The sequence below is a fragment of the Apostichopus japonicus genome, chromosome 13 (assembly GCF_037975245.1).
Source record: "Apostichopus japonicus isolate 1M-3 chromosome 13, ASM3797524v1, whole genome shotgun sequence".
Taxonomy (NCBI): Eukaryota; Metazoa; Echinodermata; class Holothuroidea; order Aspidochirotida; family Stichopodidae; genus Apostichopus; species Apostichopus japonicus.
Window position 1 is genome coordinate 12,312,627 of NC_092573.1, and position 19,874 is coordinate 12,332,500.

Genomic DNA, 19,874 nt, shown 5'->3' on the forward strand with positions numbered 1-19,874 from the left:
AACAAGAAAATAAAGTTTTGAAGAACATGTGTGATGACGTAACAGACCACTGAATATGTTCTGGGTGCATTCTATCAAAACGAACAGTTATTTACAAAAATATTTTGCCATCACACAACTTTAAAAATGGTTTCTGAGAAGGACTCAAATCACAACATTAATTAGCTGTTACATAACGTCATAAATAACTAACGTGGGTGCAAGTGATTATTATTATTATTATTGATAGGTTTTGCGTTAATTGTTTACATGAGTTTAAAGGACAATTTTCTTTGTTATGTTTTTGATACACATGCCCGTAGCCAGGCCATGGCAGACTTCCGTGGCCTTCGTTTGGAGCTGAAAATTAATACATTTATTAAAATGACAGAAAGTCCAAGCGATAAAATAAAATAATAACCACATTTTTTTTACAATGAAAAATGTAGATTAACTGAGGGTTCATGAAATGCCTATAGGTAACGTCAATTGAGATGGAGATCAATGTCTACACTTTGAGTCGTCATTTTAAAATCGACGTGAATAGTAAATATTATCAAGGAATGAGGCTACAAATATCATATCATACACACGTCCCGTCAAATATAGTTCGAACGAGTTTATGACTTTATAAGTACAAGTGAAAATAACTACATTTTTCGGCTAATCTCAAAAGTTGACACCTTTCACCTTCCTTAATTTGCATAGGCGTAGGAACAGCGGGCAGAGCGGGCCGCCTTATGTTTTCAACTTAGGATGTGACTAATCCACGACGGTGCTCAATTATGCAACAGAATCTGTTCTAATAAAGCAAAGGAGAGCTAGACAATGACATGAAGGAAATGATCGTTTTATGCAGTATTACTTCATTAATATGAATATTAAGATTTTCTTTAAAACGAAATTTAGAAAGTCGAAATTGAATGATGAAAAAAATCAATCTTTCGATGAAACACAGAATTCGTAAAGTTTACTAAAACTACAAAAACAAATTACGTAAAAGAAGTCAAAATGTGCAACCGTTCATCTACGCCACCGTCGAATCTACAAAATTTCTTCAGACAAAGGAAAAGAACATTGATTTACTTAATCATACTTCTATAGCCAGTCGCTCTATAAATATTTAACATGTGTACTTCTCTCATTCACATACTATATATGTGATATAACTAAGTTACCTATAACCACCAGCATGTCGAAAAGAAGGATTTTATTTATTCGTTGAGCACGGCGGACACAGTATCAAATACTATGTCTATAAATCTTAATATAAATCTTAACGATAATGTACAGATTTCAACTTCTTAGAGATGAAATATGCGATTTTGACGTCATGTACTTGCTGCTTAACTTTGTATCCCAGACCCACAGCTCTTGAAGCGACACCTTACTCCTGCTGAAGATTCTTTACAACATAGCAAACGTTAATCGTTTATATCTTTAGGTATGTTTTTGTCTTAAATGCGTAGTCTGTATACTCTTCTATTATTATACATAACTGATCAACGTGCATGTTTAAATATTTAAAACTAAACATGATTCCTAGATACGAGTGATCTGGTCCTATCTTCTCTACACCTTCTAAAAACAATTCCCAAATATTTGTCAATAATGGTTTCTTTTTACACTCTAAATACATTAAGGTATGTTTTTGTCTTAAATGCGTAGTCTGTACTCTTCTATTATTATACATAACTGATCAACGTGCATGTTTAAATATTTAAAACTAAACATGATTCCTAGATACGAGTGATCTGGTCCTATCTTCTCTACACCTTCTAAAAACAATTCCCAAATATTTGTCAATAATGGTTTCTTTTTACACTCTAAATACATTAAGGTATGTTTTTGTCTTAAATGCGTAGTCTGTACTCTTCTATTATTATACATAACTGATCAACGTGCATGTTTAAATATTTAAAACTAAACATGATTCCTAGATACGAGTGATCTGGTCCTATCTTCTCTACACCTTCTAAAAACAATTCCCAAATATTTGTCAATAATGGTTTCTTTTTACACTCTAAATACATTAAGGTATATTTTTGTCTTAAATGCGTAGTCTGTACTCTTCTATTATTATACATAACTGATCAACGTGCATGTTTAAATATTTAAAACTAAACATGATTCCTAGATATGAGTGATCTGGTCCTATCTTCTCTACACCTTCTAAAAACAATTCCCAAATATTTGTCAATAATGGTTACTTTTTACACTCTAAATACATTAAGGTATGTTTTTGTCTTAAATGCGTAGTCTGTACTCTTCTGTTATTATACATAACTGATCAGAGTGCATGTTTAAATATTTAAAACTAACATGATTCCTAGATACGAGTGATCTGGTCCTATCCTCTCTACACTATTCTAAAAACTATTTCCAAATATTTGTCAATAATGATTTCTTTTTACACTCTAAATGCATTTCCCCTGGCTAATTGGCAATAGTCCAAGCTGTTAAGAGTGACTTCAAATCATAGATCTACCTGAGATGTGATCATATAAAAGTAGACTCGAATATCAGTTACTCCAAACCAGCAGCTTCCCAAATTTGCAGACGATACATATATTTCCTATCGGTATATTTGATGCGCTATATAAAAGTGGGGTATTATCCTCTCTCCTATTAATTTCTTTGTTCGTCTAAATTTCTAATAAAATAACAAGGATTGAGAACTTAACCACCGCCTGTCCATATTTTCCTATAGTGTTCAATGTTCACCACTCTGGTGCTTCCTCGCAGTTTGCAATTCCAGTATATATAATAACATATGCGATGACTTGAATTAGAACATGTCCACCACCACCGTTATACATATTTAATCTTCCCGATAAAGCTCTTTTACCATTCGACTTTTTTTCGACTTTAGAAAATGCTATTTCTACAAGTAAGCAATTCAGCCTGTTTTAGTTCTTGCAGTTATTACGTATCAACTGTGACGCTTACCAATGGCTGGATCTCCCTTTTACAGTAAAATATGCGTCGAAATGACGCTCTGAATTGTGAATTACTGGCCGCGTATATGAATGGATTGGCACACGAATTAACAAATGCCACAGAGACAAGTATGTGGTAGAGATCAGTGCCCAGAAAATCTACGGCCTTGAAATAATTAAAGTTGAACAAGAGAAAAGCTACTTGGTCTGGAGTCCAACAAATAATGAAAGTTACAATCACCACGAAGAGCATTTTTAAGACCTTCCTGCGGGTTCTCATCATTTGCGAATTAGCCAAATCTCCTTTGTTTTGGTTGATAGTAGTGGTTCTAGCACCTTTAGTAAGCTTTGCTTGTTTCAGTAATCTGTCGATAGTTATCAATTGCGTCGTAATCATGATTACAACAGGCAAAAAAAATTCGATGACGAAAACTAAAGTTCCAAAGACCATTTGCAAATACGGAGGTTGATAACCGACGAGACATGCACCAGTTCTAGGATCACGATATGTGACAAAGAAGCTATGAGAATTTATTACAAACGAAGTCAGCCAAATACAAGCAATAGCAATCTTAGGTTGTAGAGTTTTAGAGAAATATATTCGGTACTTTATTGGGTGAACAACAGCGATATACCTTTCAACAGAAATGGTCGTTAAAGTAAAGATAGCGGCGACAATTGAGAGCCACAACAGAAAGTTTGAAGCGACAAGTTTGCAGTAAAGGTGTCCATTAAGACTATCTGGAGTGCTTAAAGCTATCCGACGAGGAAGGAAATTCACAGAAGTTATCAGATCAGCTACAGCCAAAGCTCTTATGAAAAAGCTAGTCGCTCTATCCAACCGATTCTTCATTGCGTATATGATGATGACAATGGAATTTCCAAAAAACCCAACAATGGCCAAGCAAACCTGCAAGATGACCCACCAGTGCCATTCGACCTGCTGCCATGTAAAAGTATTAATGGTATCGTCAGCGAATGTTGAATTCATCTCTCGTGATAGTTTCAATGTTCTGGATTCTGGGAGTTTATTCTTAGCGCAGTAGTTTGACAAGACCTGTCGTATTTTATTGTTGATCTTCTAGGCCTGTATGTGTAGCCAGTAGCAGGCTATAACAATCCAAATTGTTTTTTTTTTATAGCTTCGATGATAGGTAACAATAAACTATAGCGATAAACTCAAAAGTGTTCTCTCGAAATGATCCTTGTAGCGATGATTGATAAAGAGCGATCTGGTAACGAGTGATTCACAGCACAATCAACTCAAGATACCCACCTTTAAATTATCATTTACCAGCAGCGTATATAACATACCTGCACGTGTCCATACAATTCAAAGAATGTAACTACGTGCAATCAACAATAACGATTTCTGTTCCAGTGATAATTATTGCTTAAAAGCGATTATAATGCCGATCTATGTCGCGCCAATAACAAATTAGCAATCAGTTTTGTGTGTAAGAAGCACTTATATCTTATACTATAGTTAAACAATCTTTCGCTTTCGATCAGTATGTTAAATCTGTCTTACAAAGAAATGAAATCAACTTGTGGTTTCCATTACCTTGAAGCACTAACAATGCCAACGTACGATACAATATTTAAATGTATCATGAATGTTAAGGCATGGGATTGGCCCATTACATGTGACGTTTATACAAAGAAAGGTAATGTGATTGGTGCGAACTATTTGACATAATTCCATATCTAGTAACGAAATATCTTTCTACCGAAACCGCAAAGTTCAAAGCAAATTTGTGTCCGACTAACCAATACGTTGTAAAGATTTTCTTTAAATACATGTGGAGTACAATTTGTAAAGCCAATGTCTAGCGGAGACGGAAATAAATTATTAAGCAACCTAATTATTGATCGATGGAACTTTTCCTTGCAGAAATATATAAATAGCAGACATGTATACTAGTGTTGCTAAGGTAAACACTTACATTCTTTGCAACTTTGGTATTGTAACAACTAATATCGTAACACATATATGGCTCCTCGGTCAATGTTACATTTCGATTCACATGTTGCTTATGTCCAGTATGACGTGAGAAAAAAGAGACAAGCTTAAGTCAGCAAGTGGCGACCAGAATTACTTTGTACCAAAAAAACGAAGTATTGACAATTTTAGAAACGGTTACACAGTGATTGTTTAGAAGAAACTGCTATATTTCGTAGTTTCATCTCAACTCAGAATGAGAGCTAAAACATTCGGGTTAATATGTCTATCTGCCTGTTTTCTTAATTTCACTGAATTGTAGTCGATCGGTTGTCATATTTTTGGTATACAAACTACTCTATAAACCTCAAGAGAGTTAACAGTTTTCTTACTACTAATATATTATTTCCGAAATGCCCAATCGACTGAAAATGCACTTATCAAGCGTAAAATACAGCACATTGGATGATGGTTTTTAATTAACTGGTCTTCCCGCTGAAGGTTCGGATATGACATGATTTTAAATAAAATATTAATGAAATTATAAATTCAGAACAGCTGATGATTATCCAGTATTTCCGGTGAGAGTGCATGTGAGAGTGAGAGTGAGTTACATCCGGGTACATGACGTGGATTGTTCTCAAGCCTTGACAAAGAAAAACAATAATTCGGTTCATTATATTCATTATATCCTTCAAATAATATGGACACAAAGATGACAAGGTGTCATAAAGTATAATCTAAATAGATTATTTCCGCTAAATACATAGGTTTCACTTGGAATATTATGTATATCTTATGCAAAGTTGAAAGTGAAACGAGTCTTTTAACTTATATTTAGCGTAAGTTTAGCTCTCTCATGCAGTTTATTGTATTCTTGTTGTTGTTGTACTAATTTCCTTTATGTTTTGACAAGTCAGCTTTGTACCCTCTTGCTTTCGAAAGTTCGAATATATAGGCTATATATATATATATATATATATATATATATATATATATATATATATATATATATATATATATATATATATATATATATACGGATTGTTCCAATTTAAGTCACTGCTGATGGTTTCTAGTATCAATATAACCTTTAGAAGTAAAACTTGTATTCTTCAACGCCTGAGTAGTGTAATGAAAACTCGTTAAGGTCATTTTAATCATGCGAATAATACATCTGAAACAAATAATCCCAGACTATCAGTATAAAATTACAATTTCCTGAGTTATCGCTGACTGTTGTTATTCGAACCAAGGTTAATGTTAACAACGGATACAGTATGTAAGCATTATTCCACGTTATAACGTACCTTCACCTTCCATGTTAACATTTTTTGGGACTTAATATATCACAAGGATATCTTCATTGTACAAACAAATGGAGAAGTGCGAATTATCTTGTCATGCATTATGGAAATACAGCAGTGTGACGATTGCCTTTATCGTTACTATCTAATTATAACACATATAATTGACATAAATTGTTATTTATACTATGTAGGAAGAAATAACGTAGACTTATTTTAAGTGACCGATATTATATTCATTATTTGTTTTTGATGATTTCTATGTTCAACACCGGTTCATTTTAATACGTGAGGATACATGTCGCCGTGGTTCTTAGTATTAAAGTCCCAATCAACGAAGAGATCTTTGTAGCGTTATAAAATCACAGATTGACAGGATGACGGCTCCTAGACACGACTTTAGAACTAGGATATCTCCCAAGCAGAACATATTTATTCTAAGCTGTTTGGGGTGAGTTTTTCTTCACAAACATCAGTCATATAAGCCAAAAATGATGCTTGGGTTTATGTATGTATCGCTTTTCGCTTTACCAGTACTTTTAATTGTTTTTCGATCTCATATTCCTGTATATTTCTGTAGATGGTAATATGTATTTTCTGTTTTTTTCTTTTTTATTGTTTTATGGCATTGTATTTTCTAGATTGTAAAGCGCACAGATGCATCGCGCGTAGTGCGCTATATAAGATTTTATTTACATTTACATGTACCTTCTAAAGTTCATAGTGTCTCAGGGCATTCAAAAGTAAAATTCTCAACTTAGTAGCAGAAGAAGACCTTACACTTATAATGGTCGTTTTATTTCATTGTTCTTCTCATGTTAACACCAACTTAGCAGCTTTTTTGTGTGAAATGAAATTATTCAAAAGTATAATTCTCAAATTAGTAGCAGAAGAAGACCTTATACTTGTAATTTGGTCATTTAACTTCCTTATTCTTCTCATATTGACATGACTAAGCAGCTTGATTTTGTGAAAGGAAATTACTCAAAAGTAAAATTCTCAAATTAGTAGCAGAAGAAGACCTTATACTTGTAATTTGGTCATTTAACTTCCTTATTCTTCTCATATTGACATAACTAAGCAGCTTGTTTTTGTGAAAGGAAATTATTCAAAAGTAAAATTCTCAAATTAGTAGCAGAAGAAGACCTTATACTTGAAATTTGGTCATTTAACTTCCTTATTCTTCTCATATTGACATAACTACGCAGCTTTTTTTTGTGTGAAATGAAATCATTCTATGAAACATATCTGAAAAGTGAAAATGATCCCATTAAACGAGCGCTATATCTTCCTTAATAAACATACAACGTATAAATGACGAGATTTTTTAAAGTTTCCTGGAGTTTATTGCTGTATCATATTTTGTCTTGTAAGGTTTTTAGTATATTTGTTATTATACTTACGACAAAAATAGACAAACGTAAAACTTTTATTGGGCAATTATATACATATTTAAAATGATGAAAGTAATATATTTTGTTGGATATCTTAGACGACCTTTGATCAGCCTAAATGACAAAACACGTATATGAAATCTAAGCCTAATTTACAACTTACACAAAAACTACATGCAAGGTGCAAAGAGTAAGACTGATAAACGTAAAACTCAACATTAGAGTTTTGGCCTATGAAAAAGACTCGCTTTGTATACCTTCGTGGTAAATGACCCTTGGTAGGGTAACATTCCTGTGGTTAGTACGTCAACAGCCCAAGCCGCTCCAGGAAGTTGTTTGATTTTAAGACATTTCTTGTTCTCTCGTAGTGTCTTTACAGCACAGAAACACATGTCAGAAAGAGGAATTCTATTTCTGTGGAAGGGATTCCAGGCCCGGAAGGTGTAGTGCTTTCTACAGCACAGAAATACCTTCAAGAGATTCCAATCCAATTGTAATGTATTTTTAGGGAGCGCAGGAAGCGAAAACTATGAAGGTTTAGCATTTCTGTTAGCTTACTATTGTATGTATATGTATGTATATTAGATCCTCCTGCAAGCAGGAACTCGCGAAGAAGCCTCATTGGCTTATCAAAGCCGCAAGCTGACCGAAGTCAGTCTCTTAGATTCATATTTAACCGTCCATGATTATGAATTGTTAATTGTCAACAACTCTGTAACTGGACGACATACATTAATCTGGGAGTGACTCGAACCGGGGACCTTATGATTGAAAAGGCACTGGCGTTAACCACTGAGCTAACACTCCATGAGCTAACACTCCATGAGCTAACATTCCATGAGCTAACACTCCATGAGCTAACACTCCATGAGCTAACACTCCATGAGCTAACACTCCATGAGCTAACACTCCATGAGCTAACACTCCATGAGCTAACATTCCATGAGCTAACATTCCATGAGCTAACACTCCATGAGCTAACACTCCATGAGCTAACACACCATGAGCTAACACTCCACTATTATCCAAATAAAGGCAATTTGGGCGTACGTGAGAACGTTTAAGTGTTTTTTTTTACCGCAGCCGAGTTGGGGGGGGGGCTGGGCTGGGCAGGGGAATCAAATCATCTTAATTGGCACATTTGCCTCCCCACCTTTGCTCCGCTGCTGCAAATGAACGCATAAGACCTCGTGGGATCGTTGTATCTAACTCTTTCCATGTAGGGACTCGATATAATGCTGACTATTAGCCTACACCTGAATTGTATGTTGGTATTAAATACATGACTTCCACATTTACAGCACAGGACCGAATTATCGTGTTTACTCATGTATGGATATCATTTTCGTCAGCTCTGCCAATAATGAGACCATATGAGAGCTTTGATATAGCTTGTTATATCTTCAAGATTTCAGTAGACAATTTATTAAGCGTGAAAAGGCATATTCCCTGTTGTCTCTCTGTCAGTCTGTGGCGACTTCCTCGTTTTGCCAAATTCCTTTTAAGATTGAAAAGTCGGTAAATCATAAATATCTGCCCAGAACGCTTTTATGCAAGATCTCGCTTAGCGAAAACTGATGTCCTTCCTGATGCTACATCAACAAGGCCCACCGACGGTGGCACCTCTGGCCTGGCGAGATTCCTAGCAAGAAATGTTTATGGAAATTCAGCTTAGACCTATATTCCTTTTTTTGACATTAAACATATACAATGTTAACAGGTACATTCAATATATCAAGTCTGTGACGGGAAGCAGTTTATGTGGTAGTTACGTCATAATTCTACCTTGTATTAGTTATTTGGTGTTAATAACTTCAAGTCTAACTTCCCAGTTTAAATGTAACCGTATTCGGTATTGTATTTTGCAAATTGATCGATTAGTTCGTTCGCTTGGATATATGAATTACATTCCTAAAACTATTATTGTGTCATTATTTGAATGCAACAATGGACGTTACATGCCAACCATAGAAATTGTTCTACTTCAATTTCTATGATGCAAACACAGATGCTCCTGTATGGCTGATCGGTGAAAGTGAAAGTTTACAATGTCTATTGTAGGCGCCCTTCATTAATAAGGTTAGCCGTGTGAATGGTCATTGTGCAGCGAGTTCCGTTTCACAACGGCTGACTTCACATGATATGTTCGTAATGATAATTTGTCCAGAAATTCTGTTGCAATAATTCTGCCATTTTCTTTTCGCCCTTTTATTGGACCGACTGTAGTGAATGGCCAAGCGACGTTGAGAAATATAAGCAAACAAAAACAGCAATTTGCTTCATAATGACACTGTTATTGGCTAAGATTACAGAGAGTTGGGAAGAAGTCTCCGGAAGTTGTCTTTCAGACACAAAAATACAAGTCAGAAAAAATCATTACTCTAAATTTCCCCGTAGTGTATCTCAAGCCCTAGTGTCATTGGAGGGTCCAAGTGTCAAAGCTCCCGGAAGCTGCAAATTTCCTTGTTCATTCAAAGCGAATTTAAAGTACAAAAATACATGTAAAAGACAGAGGGTTTTAAATGTCTCTGTATTTTAAAGGCCTGGTGGGGGTCATGGGGCAGAGTCTCCGATACCATTAGCATTTGGCGATATTTTATTTTCTCTTGGAACGACTTTAAAACTGCTAAATTTACATGTCAGACAGAAAAAGTCTTCTAACATTTATCTGGAATGGATCAGAGTTCTACTATCGTTCAGGGGGTAAAAAAGGAACCGAGTAACTGTGCGTTTATATGTTGGAGCGATTTTAAAGGACAAATACATATCTCAGTAAGAGAATTTTAGTTCTCTGGAATGTGTTCTAAGCCCTTGTGGAGATCCTGGAGATTTCGGGCTGGAGCTTTTGCAGATATTTCTCGTTCTGTGGAAGTGAGTTTAAAGTACATCAAGACATTTTAAAGAGGAATTCAAATTGATATGGATTTGTATTTCAACTGAAAGCCCTGAACGGGAAGTTCTACCTTTTTGATAGTATAATATTACTCTTAATTTTAGAAATATATATGTAAGGGAGAAGCAGAAAGAACGGTTTTGGTTTCATTTTCATGTTTAGTTCGTTACTCTTAATCTACATGGATGTGAGACCACACTGAATTCGGCTCCAATTTTTGGGACCGACCTGGCATCGATTTGGGACCGACCTGAGATGATTTGAGACCAACCTGAGGGGGTGGAGTGACACCCTTCAACCTACTCCCACCCCCCGTATGTAAGTCGCAATCTGCAGATTCGACCTCTAAAGGAATCGTGAGGTCCCTGAAAAACGTTTACAGTATAGACAAAACCATTTTAATTTATCTGCATTCACTGTTTCAAAGTTTTAAGAAATTTTAGGAAGATATATATATATATATATATATATATATATATATTATATATATATATATATATATATATATATATATATATATATATATATATATATATATATATATATATATAGTAATGATACCTATATGTTCATATTGTAGCGTAGCCACCGAATCGTAGAAACATTAAACGGAAATGTTCCACCGTAATTTGTAGACATTTTAACGGAACTGTTTAGTGTTCAAAGAATAACAAAGTAGCTCCAAAATAAATCACGAAACACAGCTATTAAAGTTGGCTTCTATTTATTAATGCAAAAGACTGACTTTAAAGGCTAAATAACAACAAGCTAACAAGAACTGACTGAACAGTAACTAACAGCTAACAACATGTAACAAGTAGAAATTTACAAATAACTCAAAATCACTAACTACATCCCCTTTTCAACACATATCATGCTCAGGTACTGACCACTAATCTTAAACTAATCCAGCTGTCTTCCGGCGCACCCTTTTACAAACAAAACGAGATAATCGCATGCATGAAGTAAAACTTTCCTAGGACAAGGAATAAGATAAAAGCATACATTAAACTTCCCCCGGGCTTTTAAATCAAGATGAGCAACACAGATGACACTTATACGTATGGCGCATTTGTTTTTCAAATCACACTTAAAGATTCCCAGGAGTATAACTATAAAGACTACATAAGGCTCTCTAATTACTGTCATCTAATACTACAATGGGTGTAAACAAATTTGTGTGAGAAAATCTACTTTCTCACCACCGTGAAATCACTACAATATCAATTTTATATTAATTATTTAATTTGGCAAATCAATCCCAGGTAGGCTATGACCTCTGGCATATACTATCAAAATGGAGGAAAGTTAACCGAATCTAGTAGATACAATATAACATGGGCTGATAGTCTTGAACCATGCATGCTTAAACGATTTGGGGAAACCGTCTAAGTTTCTTATTTAACGATGTCACTTACATAGGTTCTACCTTAATACCAATGTGCACATTATATACACATCTATAATTTGGTTGGCTGTTTGCATGTTTGCGTGTATGAATGCACAATTTTATATAAGGATTATATTCGGACGGCTGGCCACTTCAATCAAAAGAGAATTGGTATGCTTACAACGTCCCAAGTTTAAGTATAATCCACACGAAACCCTATGATGCATTGACTTCTTAATGATATGGTCACTATTAATTCGAACCAGCACAGATAAATTCACATATAGCAGTGTGGTCATACAGTTTTACTTTTATTATAATAATCAATTAAAGTGAGCTACTATATATATTTGTGTTAACCGTTAGATTCTCCTGCCATCATCAAGATATGCTTGTAACGAGTAACGTCAGTTTTTACACATTTAATTAATGTGACAACAAATTAGAGGTGATCATTTTCCACAACATCCTTATTATTTGTTTATGATAACCTTACCTGTACTACCGTCACATACAAAATTTAGACTCATAAAAGCTGTTATTTTACCAAATATTGTGGATAAGAACAAGCTCATCTCTTACATGTCATTAAGGGGGTAGGGTTAATTCCATACCATTATCACGGACCATTGACTAGTGACTGAATAGAACTTCCAGGTAATTGAGACATGGTTGCAAAACCTATAACCAAATGTTAACAACACATATATTGAAACTGTGTAGGACGCAGTGACTCATAATGTATCATCATCTTTTGATATCAGATATCAGATTTCTTGTTTCTTTTGAATTACGATCGCCTCCCAATCATTTCTTAGCATTGTTTTTCCATCAACTGTCGAAGTCAAATCTGGTTCACTCAGACGTTTTAGAATATCTTCAATTACAATTGGAGATTTGTTGAAATGAAAATGTACCTCTTGCATGAGGAAATCAAACAACATTTGGCCGTCTTTATTGTTGCTATCGAAGCATGGCGTAATATCAACGAACGATTCAACCCTGGTGGTCTCGAAGGGAACGCTGAGTGTCTTCAATATCTGTTTGACGTCTTCGGCGTTCTTCGCGTTAAAAAAGTTTTCATCGGGCAACTGGCACCGCTTCGGAAACCGCCGGACATCAGAATAGTCTGCAATAGCCAATGAAAAGTATTAAAATCAAATTAATTAAAAATCAATAATTAATTAACAAAACAAGAATGAAAAATAACTGTGGATGTAACGAGTCAAGGTCAGGGCACTATTTTGTTTTTAGGAAATCTCGCTAGTGGGGTAAATTATGTAAGGGAGCCCATTTCACGCCGGAAAAAATGTGTGGTACATTATGACTATTGTTTCTGATTTATGTTGTATTCATAGCAGTACATAGCACAATGGTTCACATAAAAATCATTTACAAAACCGCAAGCTGCAAAGATTAACGTTATTCTCTATATACATGTTCTACTACATTACATGTTCTAACAGCGTCCAACTGTGATGTCCAAGATAGTAGTAAATCGGTTTGAGCAAACAAGTCAAATGCAAAGAAGTTCGTTCACAATCCTGAAATAATTTTCACTTCGAAGATCCTACAAGTATGTGTGTCGCTTACAGTATCTCATAACACTCTCTGTTGGAGACAGCTCTTCACTCTTGGCAAGAAGGGCCCCATAGTTTATGGGGAAAAACATTGAGTAAAGCATAATATACATGATTAACAAAAACAGGAGTAAAATAATAATTCGTTTTGCACAGTTATTGATCCAAAATTGTGTTAAGGCGATATTTAGATATAATAGTGTAAAATATACCAAACACTGCCCGGAGTACAGACATAACTCAACATTGTTAACACTATTGTATGATATTTATCGTACACGATATGCACTACTACAACCTCAACGTATAGTCTGAACACCTGAGATGTGTTAAGGCGACTTTTAGATATAATAGTGTAAAAGATACCAAACACTGCCCGGAATATACATACAAAACTCAACATTGTTAACACACTATTGTTATGCCCAGCAGATTAAAGTTAAATATGGGTGTGAGGTGATCCAAGGGGTCAAGTTGTGAAATTGATCTATCTCTTACTATTATTGGTGTATGCCGTTTTATTACTTTAAGGTAATAGATTATGCTGAAAGGGTCCCGACATTCCCACTCCCTCCTCTATACAAACTAAATCATCCGGCTCTGGTTCTCACCCTCCATTCCCGAAAAATGACGAAATTTTTCAGGATGGTAACTCGAAAATATATGACTCTATGTTACTTAATGTAGCGTTATACTTCTGTGTGATATCATCGTTTCCATGTTAATCATATGTTTGTATTATTCCTTTACTGCATAGTCCTATAGAGCATTATGACCTACCATGCATATTATTGTCCACGATTGTCTGTCATCACTTAATTTCTATATAAAGTCAATAACAACATGATATTAAAGTAATTTTATCGCTTAACATTACATAATGACGAGTAATCTCTTGACCAATACACATGGAGAGGGTTTTATATATCTTCGTAACCACATCTGTGGTTAAGCCTATAGGAGAGAGACATATATAGCATTACCCGCAGACAATATCAAAAGGAGAATACCACCATCCTCTAAGCAGGCCAGAAACTCTTTGATGGTCTTTTCCAGATTTGGTATATAATACAGCGAGTGGATGCTGGACACAAAATGAAACTTGGTGCTTGGGATGTCCGTGAGTGTAAGATCATCGTAATACTGTTGCCACATCGTTTGGTTCCAGTCCCATTCCACTGAGAGCAAACTCTCCTCCGCTGCATTCTCTTTGAACCTATCAATGTACGATAGCATGGGTTCAACAATAGTGCTGCAAACGTCAGGAAACTTTCTCAATATGCATGAAATGAGTTTACAATCCATAAACCCTGAGGAGCAAAAACCGGAAACAAAGAGAGAAAGAAACGAAAGACAGAGAAACGATTTTATAAATATTCGTGGTTACACGTTAATGAACAATTTAATAACATCATCTATCAAATTTGAGTAATAGCAATCTTAGCCTCAAGTTGACGATCTCATGAGTTAAAAAGATATAGTACACGAAGGATCTATTTGTTTGTAATTTTTGATGTAATTTTGTAGTTTTCCCCCTTAAGGCAAACTTTCATGCCCCTGCTGCCCCTCGATATCTGTACCCCGGTCGCCCTCTGTTTGCCCCTTCTAAATCCCACAGACCTTCGTTTGGTAATTGGTTAAAACATCAGAGGGTTGTAAGGGGTTAAATCAAACTTTATACATGCAATGCAGGACAGTGTGTGACATCTTCACTAATGGTGAGGTGCATGGTATCTTCTCTCTTGCCTCCCTTCCCTGTCCCCTCCTCCCTCGTCCCCCTTCTTCTGCCCTCATCTAATCGGCACCCGTCTGTGTCGGGAATTACAGTGCTCCACGTGTCCACCAGCATTTTAACACAACTTACCTGACGCAGATCCAATACCAAGAGTTCTTAGTTTTGTTCCACCTTCTACGAGACCTTTGCTTAATTTTTCCACCACGACCTTGGGAAATACCTCTTCTGCCCATTTCGAGAGGATTCCATGTTTTGAAGAATACTTGCAAAAAACGTCGAAGGCCCTCGCGTAGTGATTGTGGTTATCGAGTAGTCGTCGGTTATTCGAATCCATGTTCCGTAACCTAATAATTAAGAACAAGAATGAAAACCAATGGTTTATGGTTATGATTGATGCGTTACACACTTTATATACCTCGCACTCAGTGCACATGGGGTGGAGACTGGAAGGTAGAGCTCACAATAAAAAGTCATAGTAACCTTGCGTGTTGAGCTAATTATATATCTCATTTATATCCTTAAATATGCTTCAGCATACACATTTTCACGTTGTCTCAATGCCATGGTTTATTCCTCTCTGCTTCCCAAGTTTCGATTTTATTTTGTTGAATCCACAGATGTTTGTCTCCCCCATTTCCTCTTTCTACCCATTTTACTCCGGTAGTGCAGTTATTTTGTTTTTAAGATGATATACATAAAAAGGTAACAAAACGGAAACTATGTAAATACAGGATTTCTAACATTTATACACAAAAGAAAGGAGATAAAAAATAGTCGTTTTAGGCGAAGATTCGATCATCTGAATAAGCAGAAGGGAAACGGATGGAAGAGTATAGTGAAAAATGGCAAATTGTTTTTAAGTTGGTTAAAAGATGGAATAATTCCATGTTCACTTGTAATAAATGCGATGCATAAACACTGAAAACATTTGTATGAAAACAAGCTGATTTACCTTCAGATGATATAGAAACCAGATTGACAATGTTTTATTTATATAGGCATGTGGCCTTCTTTTATTGTAAATAATAACACATGACGTATAATATACAATATATTTCTTTGTAGACCCAAACTGATTTTTTTTTTAAGAAAGAATCTTGCAATCATTATGTTCTTTTATGTTTGCTATTTGAAGTTAAAAGCTAATCAGATGATCTGCTACTTGAAGAAATAGTTTTAATGGCCAAGAAGAGGGCGCCGTCATAGATCAATTGGGAACCAGTTCTACTACAACGAACCATTTATATTTGTATACAAAAATATGTCATTGTAGTGCGTGGTTAAGGTCAATGCTAGTTACCGATTGTTCATATTCAACGGAGGGGTCTTCGTTACTGCAACTCTTTTGATTTTTTTTTGGTGTCACGAAGAAGCCAATTCTGCCTTTGGTCCCTTAGCGTTGACCAAAGCTATATTGTGTAATGTTTATAAACAAAACTCTAGCTAGCATGTGTCTGCAATATAAATGAATAATGATGACTAAAACCATCAGAACCAAGCTGTCAAAGCAGAGAATACACATAGTCCTGGACAGTGATTGGTGAAATTGAATTACATGTTAACGTTACTGTATCCTAGTTAGCGAAATACGGTGATTTGCACCGAAGGCCTAATGGACGATTAATCTAACGAATACATGTAGGCCTATAGTCTACCATTGCAAATGTAACACCACAGGTGTATTAATAACTGCTTGGTCGATTTCCTGGCTCTGGTTTATCATCATCCAAAACACGTAACATATACTATACCCGGCCATAGTATATAATAATGCTATACCACAATAATAACGAATAGGTGCCTATGGTGCAAGAGCTGAAGTAGTACAGATAACCCCGGAGTTGCGGATAATTACGGTTAACATTTGTTGCTTTCAACTTTTTTGCAGGATGTTGTTAACTCAAATGCGTTCAAATGTTACCTGTCTTGTTTAATTCGAGAAAAACGAACCAAAAGTAGAGAATTTTACGTATTGCTTCGAACAGGGACGTAGCTAAGGCCTGATGATTAGGGGGTGTAGTGGCTGAAATTCCAACTGGATGGGTTTTGAAGCCAGAAAATTCTGACTGCTGCCTTGTACACCCCCCCCCCCCCCGCGCTACTCGTCAACGAAACGGTCAGTCAGACACCCCATCTTTCGCGACTGCACTTTTGTTCCGAACTTTTCTCGATACATTTGTACCCACTGGCCCTCACTTCACAAACTTATTAATCACTTGGTTAATCAAGTAAGCAACTGAGTATAAGTTATTTGCTTGAAGGCTACACAGACTACTAACTACAAAAGCTATGTTAGTGTAACAAAGGGGAAACCTTTTTTATTTCAGCAAATTATATTCGACGACATAGTGAATTACCAAAAAATAACAATCTGCCTATCATCTTCGTCAAGGACCAATAGAGTTCTTAGAAATAAGTATAAAAACATACTGTAAAAACATAAAGTTTTCAGTGGTTGCGGTTCTCACGTAGGCCTTCATATAAATTCGATATGGACAAATTCGGTGGCGATATACGCCAACCTGTATTAACTAATAACCTGATAGTTAACTCTGCTCTAAGATGAATAGACAAAGTTCGCAGATAAAACAACTACAGCCGTGACTAAAACTAGTAGTGTTTTCTTGGCAGCCATATGCATTTAAAATAGCTGTAAAGGGCGCCAATATTCAATTTAAGTCAGTCTGACTCTGCCAATGAGAAACCATAGCCGGGAAATATCCCTAGGGCGGGGAGGAAATATCCCTAGGGCGGGGAGGAACATACTTAGTATCGCCCACATGTTACATACACCAAATTATTTACCCAATAATTTTTAAAGAAAGTGCAACCTTCGATAGTGGTAAGTCGAGAGGTTTCCCAACATCACGGATTTCTCGGCCACTGTACAATTGGGATAATCAGTTGTAACTAGTTAAACCTAGCCTAGGGCCCAATGGAAGTTGGAAAAGCCGATACTTTGAAGAATATAATTTGTACAACAAAAAATGAAGGAAATCATCAAGAAGTTTAATTTTAGGCCAATCCCCGAACATTTTTTTCAAACCTTAGTTATTTGATGTAAAACTCATACCTTTTTTATTTTTTTTTATGGTCATTACTTCTGAGGAAGATTATTGTCTACTCCTATGCTATACATTATTATGTGGGCCCGATTCCGCGAACAAAAATAACAACTGAACTATTTCTATAAAATATATTCTAGTCTAAATTTGGCCAAAGTAGTCTTACACCTATCTTCTACAACTTTATAAGATGTTATTGTCTGAAATATAAAATATGAACCAATTTTGGCAAAGATTAAAGAGTTCGGTGAGACGTACCAAGTAACGTACTGCAACGGTTGCAAATACTATACTGACTAGCATTTAGTGTTTTAATTGTTTAGCATAGAGACAATACACATACCAGCGACGTAGCCAGGAATTTGCAAGGGGGAGAGGAGCACACATTTTGCGATTGATATGGGGGAGGGGTCTAAGGTGAGGGGGCGTCCCCCTCCCATTGAGACATTTTTGAACAACTGAAGGTCCTTATATGCGATCTGGTGCAATGTTTTGCCAGTTTCATCATTATCATATGATATCATATTATCAGCAGATGTTGTTTCCGGTTTGAATTATTCTGTTACATGTTCTTTTACATATTATATCAGAAAGACAAACATAGTGCTCTTTTACAATTTTTCCAGTAGAATGATTATTGTTTATTGTCCAATGTCTGGACTTTAATACATTTGACGAACTGAACTGATGGACAATATAAACTTTCATATTTAGCAGTGTAATAATTATTAATAGGAAGCGTTTATTACGTACGATTACTAGCTTAGCTTCATAACATTCTGTTCGTGCAACAACTTATAAGGACGAATCATAGAAAGGAGGAGAGCGCACGTTGTCGACGTCGTTGTGCATACGGTTCGTGACTCTCCATCGAGTGCGGTTAGGTAGGCGATATGTATTTTATTACGCAGTGGCCAACTGTAGGCTGGTAATAGGCTAAATTTAGCTAATTGCATCTGCCAAACTAGGTAGCTGATTCAGTAGGCCTGAATGTTCCTACGATGATAATCGAGTTAACGGAGCTGACGAGTATTCAAGATCAAAAGAGCACTGACGAAATACCATGCAAAAAACATTTAACATTTTTTCGACACTGAAATGGGGGGGGGGGGGGTGGGGCGGGGCAGTTGCTCCCACTGCTCCCCTGGCTACGTCCCTGATATATACTGAACTTACTTGAAGCTAGCGAACAGGTTCAACCTACCCAATAGCAAAATTAGTACATAAATAAACCGAATTGAAGCTGGCGAACGTTGTACGGTAGTTCAATGAGGCATTTTTTTTAGAGTATTCAAAATCATACGAAGTTTTGTATGGTGGAGTATAAGGATCGCGAGATACAATTTCTCAAAGTGGCAAGGAAAACGTGGTAAATATAACTGATTAAAGGTCCATTTTGACCGAAATTAATTTTTAGGTCATTCACAAGCACAGAAATATATGAATAGGTCTAGGTAAATTAGAGTGCGACAGTCGGAAATTCCGACTGTCGCACTTCAATTTCCCAACTATCGTCAGTTTTACCAATATTGGGGGGTGAGACACCCCCACACCCCCCTCTAGAGACTTCCCTGGCTTCGAAGAAGAATGCTACTCAATGAGATCTATTTTATTTACGTGTGCAGAATTAAATGTTCGCCGCCACAAATT

At 35.9% G+C, this 19,874-nt stretch overlaps 2 protein-coding genes across 2 annotated transcripts in view; both read right to left on the reverse strand.

The window, feature by feature from the left end:
* Positions 1-2,881: 2,881 nt before the first annotated feature.
* On the reverse strand, positions 2,882-4,547 carry LOC139978934 (mu-type opioid receptor-like). Its single transcript, XM_071989517.1, has one exon. The coding sequence runs from the start codon at positions 3,907-3,909 to the stop codon at positions 2,905-2,907; it is 1,005 nt and encodes a 334-aa protein (XP_071845618.1). The 5' UTR covers positions 3,910-4,547; the 3' UTR covers positions 2,882-2,904.
* A 6,955-nt stretch (positions 4,548-11,502) lies between these two features.
* LOC139978874 (histamine N-methyltransferase-like) overlaps positions 11,503-19,874 on the reverse strand; it is a 10,829-nt gene continuing 2,457 nt past the window's right edge. Inside the window, exons 3-5 of the mRNA XM_071989417.1 lie at positions 15,289-15,503; positions 14,408-14,734; positions 11,503-12,973 (exon numbers count right to left, since the gene is read on the reverse strand). Of these exons, the coding sequence (XP_071845518.1) occupies positions 12,612-12,973; positions 14,408-14,734; positions 15,289-15,493 (894 nt within the window). The 5' untranslated portion in view covers positions 15,494-15,503 and the 3' untranslated portion in view covers positions 11,503-12,611. The remainder of the gene's footprint in view (positions 12,974-14,407; positions 14,735-15,288; positions 15,504-19,874) is intronic.

Bases quoted from the DNA above. Each gene is read 5' to 3' on its own strand.
- LOC139978934 (XM_071989517.1), bottom strand. From the start codon at position 3,909: ATGAATTCAACATTCGCTGACGATACCATTAATACTTTTACATGGCAG.